General features: G+C 40.6%; 1 protein-coding gene across 1 annotated transcript; it reads right to left on the bottom strand.

Annotated features, from left to right (window-relative positions):
* Positions 1-392: 392 nt before the first annotated feature.
* LOC146986747 (uncharacterized) lies at positions 393-3,777 on the bottom strand. Its single transcript, XM_085777827.1, has 4 exons — positions 3,726-3,777; positions 1,314-1,619; positions 960-1,232; positions 393-599 (listed from the first exon to the last, which is right to left on the bottom strand). The coding sequence occupies exons 1-4, from the start codon at positions 3,775-3,777 to the stop codon at positions 469-471; spliced, it is 762 nt and encodes a 253-aa protein (XP_085633953.1). The 3' UTR covers positions 393-468.
* Positions 3,778-4,126: the final 349 nt, after the last annotated feature.

The following is a 4,126-nucleotide window of genomic DNA, read 5'->3' as shown; positions in this document are numbered from 1 at the left end:
TAAAAACATAAGATATGGTTACTTCCTGTGATTCTTGTCAAGCTTATTTTTGTTCATCAATTTGGTCAACGCTTGTGTTTGTAAATGTGCTAAATTGGTACTATATTGTACTCTATTTTATCTTAATTCATTTGTGAAGATTAAGCTGAAGATATTTACTGCAACGATCTAAACTCCAATAGAAAAATCCCGTTGACTGAAACAATTTCTGTTACAATTTCAAAAACCAAAGTCAAAGATATTCTTAATGTTTATTTCCATAAAAATCACACAATTAAGCCTCAGGTTCTGCAGAAGCCAGCAGTTGATTTTATTCTTGTTATTTGCTGATAATTGTGGTTCATTGATCCAGCTGTCATTGTTAGCATGCATAAGACAAGAGAAAGGTTCACACATAAAAATAAAAAGCCCAAACTTGTCCACAGTGCTCCCAGTGGTCAGACACAGAGGCTCCTTTAACTTGACATTTCAGTTTTTCTTCTTGAGTCTCTCCATGATATGGACACTGATGACAGCAGCCACCATGACGACCAGACCCACAGAGAAGACGACTGTCTTCACCAGGCAGAGAGAGACACCAGCAGAGAGACTCTCTGAACCTGCAACACAACAACCACCTTCATCAGACTGACACTGGTCAACAGGAAGTCATCAACCTCTTATTATTCTTCCTCTGTTTGCTCAGCACCTGTGTGTTTTACACTCAGTAACAACATCCACAACATCTGTCAAACTTGGTGACGTCACATCAGAATAAAACAAAGTGGGTGATGTCATTTTGAATGTTCCTTTACTGTAAATCAAACAGTTTGTATTTCACCCCTGCAGTCCTGCATGTTGCCTGATCACTGTCAAAACCTTCTGACGTGGAAGAAGTAGAAGTTTTATGTAGAAAATAAATTCTTATTTGTTTCTAAATTTAACTATTATCAACAGGATGTTTCCTTTGTCAGACTTACCAGTGTGTCGTGGACAAAAGTCATCAATCCTTATACTGTCATTGGTCCTCCCCAACAGGTACTTATGGTCACAGATGATCATGTCATTCTTCAGGTAAACATCGAGAGTAAGACCAAAGACCAACGTCCCAACTGCCCACCTCTGACTGCAGGTGGTGGTGTTACAGGAAACAGTGGTGCTGATCTGATGTGAGTCCGGTAATCTGCAGGTCACAGTGAGGTCACAGGAGTCTGGGCTGTTTGTCACAGAGTCGACTGTCAGCTTCACTGGATCTGAGGGGAGAGTTTACAGGAAGAGTTTTAGAAACAGCAGCAGATTCTCTCTGTCAGCGTCTGAAGAGTTAACAAACCCACCTACAACTGTGACGCTGTATCTAACAGCTTCTGGCATCATGTAGTCACTCCCTCGCACCTGTGCAGTATAAACTCCACTGTCTGACTTTTGTAGATTCTTCAGTTTCACAGAGAAATTTTTCACAGACACCTCGACCCTTCCAGTGTAACGATCAGAGACTGTTGGTTCTTTGCCAGATGGAAATGTTACTAAACTGTCTCTTTCATTGAATGTCCACTGAAGAGTCGTAAAGTCGTAAGGTACAGCAGCCTCCGCAACCTCCAGAAGTAAATCCTCTCCCACTGGAACAAATTCAATTCTGTTCACTGTAGAAACAACAGCAACAACAAATCATAACTGAGAAACAAACACTGAACAATAATTATTATGGTCTGTTGATAACATTTTTGCTACTGTATTGAAGGAGCTATATGTAAGCAATCACGAAATCACCCAATATGTCACCAGAGACTAAGGAATCATGTAAAATTAATTTGAATACTGATCTCACTGACAACAATAGTAAAGCCAGAATATTCACATTAAAAAATGTAAAGGGACAACGAGGAGTTTGTATTTAGTTATAAAAAAGTTTCACCCACACTTGTTAATGGCTCCATTTTAGATAAATATATCGTTTTGTCTTTTTCGTTATTTTGTTATTATGGTGGAAGTGCTGGGCGAGCCGACCAGCATTTCCACCACTAATATTTCCTTACTTTCGGTTTCGTGGACGCTGCCCAGCGGATCATGGGAATAACGCCGCCGAATCGCCGATTATGGTCGGAACTCCGACGGTATCTGATCGTCTTCGAACCTCCGACTTTCATTCTTGATCAATGAAAACATTCGTTCGGAGGTTCATGGGAAATGTAGTGTGAAAACACTTCGCTAGTTTCCAAAACTCCTGGTTGTCCCTTGAAATAGCAGCACGCAAATCATGTTTATGTTTGGATTTTGTGTTTTGGCCTGTTGCTCCACCCACCGCTATGTCCCAATCGCTAAGTTAGTAGCATTTGGGCATCCAGGGGTCTGTAGCCTACTACATAGGAGGAAAGAACTACTTTTTTTAACTTTACAAATAGTTATGTACAAACATTCATGACATACATTTCTTTAACAACTCAATTAAGGAATAGGTGCATATGAGAACCTTGGAAAAGAAAACAACAAAAAGACATATTGTATCTACACATACACATACAAGGAAAGAAGTGAGGAAGTAAGCCGATAAGAAGTGTAACCCTCCCTCGTATTACGGAAAACCCAGAGTTAACCCTTAAAGCAGATATCAGTGGAATGTTTTTGTTAATATAAGTCCTAAATAATCCTATTTTCCGTCAGCAATCACTTACATGAAGTATTTCAGCCTAAACACGAGTCTCTCCGTCACTCTGCTCTGCTGTAACCCGAGGAGAAAATTTTCCTTGTGGGATACAAGTGTTATCCAATGAGGGGAGAGAACGGCATGAAGGGCTGTGTGTGCAGCCAAGGGATGCGCGTGAATGTGGTGACGTAGCACGAGGGGGCTGCTAACTCATGGTGCGTTCAAGGAAACTCGTACTTTGTGTTTTTCCTTCCTGTGAAGTCATACCAGTTCGATCTGGTACGAGTTCACGGGTCGGAAGTTACGAGTGGCCGTTATAGGGAACTTTCACAGACAACAGGACGGTAAAAACACGAGCTACGGGTTACCTGGAACGCTACCAAGTCGTAGTTGTGACTTGAAGCTGTAACTTACGGTTTCAAAAGCCTGCCTTGAACACAGCATTAGCCGAAACGGCCGTGCCACTGATATCTGCTTTAAGTTACCTCACTAAGCTTAAATCCTGCTTCATAGAACAGGCCCCAGGTTGCCAGTTGCCACTAAACTGCAGCTACAAGCATGGAGGATTACGTCTGACATTACTAACATTAAAAGCCCTCGCTATGACTAAACATTTTGAGAAAGGCAGACGCAAAACCAGGATCTGCGTAGGAGATGCGTTTGAAAGATAGAGACGGCTGAAAGTGGAGAAGAACTTGAGGGCGAATGCCGGAGAGGCTAATTTTCTCCTGGACACAGCTTTCTGCACAATAATCTGTTATAATAATCCCAGTGCATGTATTCAGCTTTGTTCTTCTAAAACACGCTTTAGTATTTTGAAATTGACTACAGCAGCTGTTTTGGCCACAGTCTTGCATATAGCTCCTTTACATTTTAACTTGAAAAACATTTTTTATAGATTCTTCTTCAGTATCACAAAAGGTTTTTTTTTTGTTTGTTTGTTTGTTTTGTTTTACAGAGGATTCATCTCTTCCGGTTTAAGTATCCAGACTGTTGGTTCTTCTTGTTGTTATTCTGAACTTCTACTCAATATTCACGATCCAGACCTCCGTTATCATTGATCTATCTGTCAATATCAGTTAATCAGACAGTGTTCATGTCTTACCTCCAGCCTCTGTGCAGACCAGCAGTCCCAGTATCACAAAGACAGACTTCATGTTCTCTGGCTTCTCTCAGACCAAACTGAACCAGTGTGACGTGGTGGTGGGTTCTGCTTTAACAGACTTAACACAAATGCAAACTTCCTGTCAAAATCAGACTTAGATTCACCATGTCTCCACTCCAAGTTGAACTTCTCTGTTTAAACTTCCTCTTTAAGTTCTGTTTTACTGATCTTCATCAGTGCCATGTAGCTAAAGACTGAGCAGTGTGACATTTTTAATTTCTACAGGAAACATGAGATAGTACAGTGTTACTTCCTTTAATCTTTATTCATTTTTGAAGATTATGTTGCTTAACTTTTGCCACCAACCTTATTTTCTACAATGATCAAAAACCCAGCAGAAA

Source organism: Trachurus japonicus, chromosome 5, assembly GCF_045865225.1.
Source record: "Trachurus japonicus isolate A0001 chromosome 5, Traja_1.0".
Lineage (NCBI taxonomy): Eukaryota > Metazoa > Chordata > Actinopteri > Carangiformes > Carangidae > Trachurus > Trachurus japonicus.
Note: the sequence above shows the minus strand (reverse complement) of the source record. Positions and strands in the feature narration are given on the sequence as shown.

Coding starts and splice junctions, on each gene's coding strand:
- LOC146986747 (XM_085777827.1), bottom strand. CDS start 3,777: ATGAAGTCTGTCTTTGTGATACTGGGACTGCTGGTCTGCACAGAGGCT. Junction 1,233..1,313: donor ATACAGCGTCACAGTTGTAG/GTGGGTTTGTTA, acceptor CTCTCCCCTCAG/ATCCAGTGAAGCTGACAGTC. Junction 600..959: donor CTTTTGTCCACGACACACTG/GTAAGTCTGACA, acceptor GTTGTGTTGCAG/GTTCAGAGAGTCTCTCTGCT.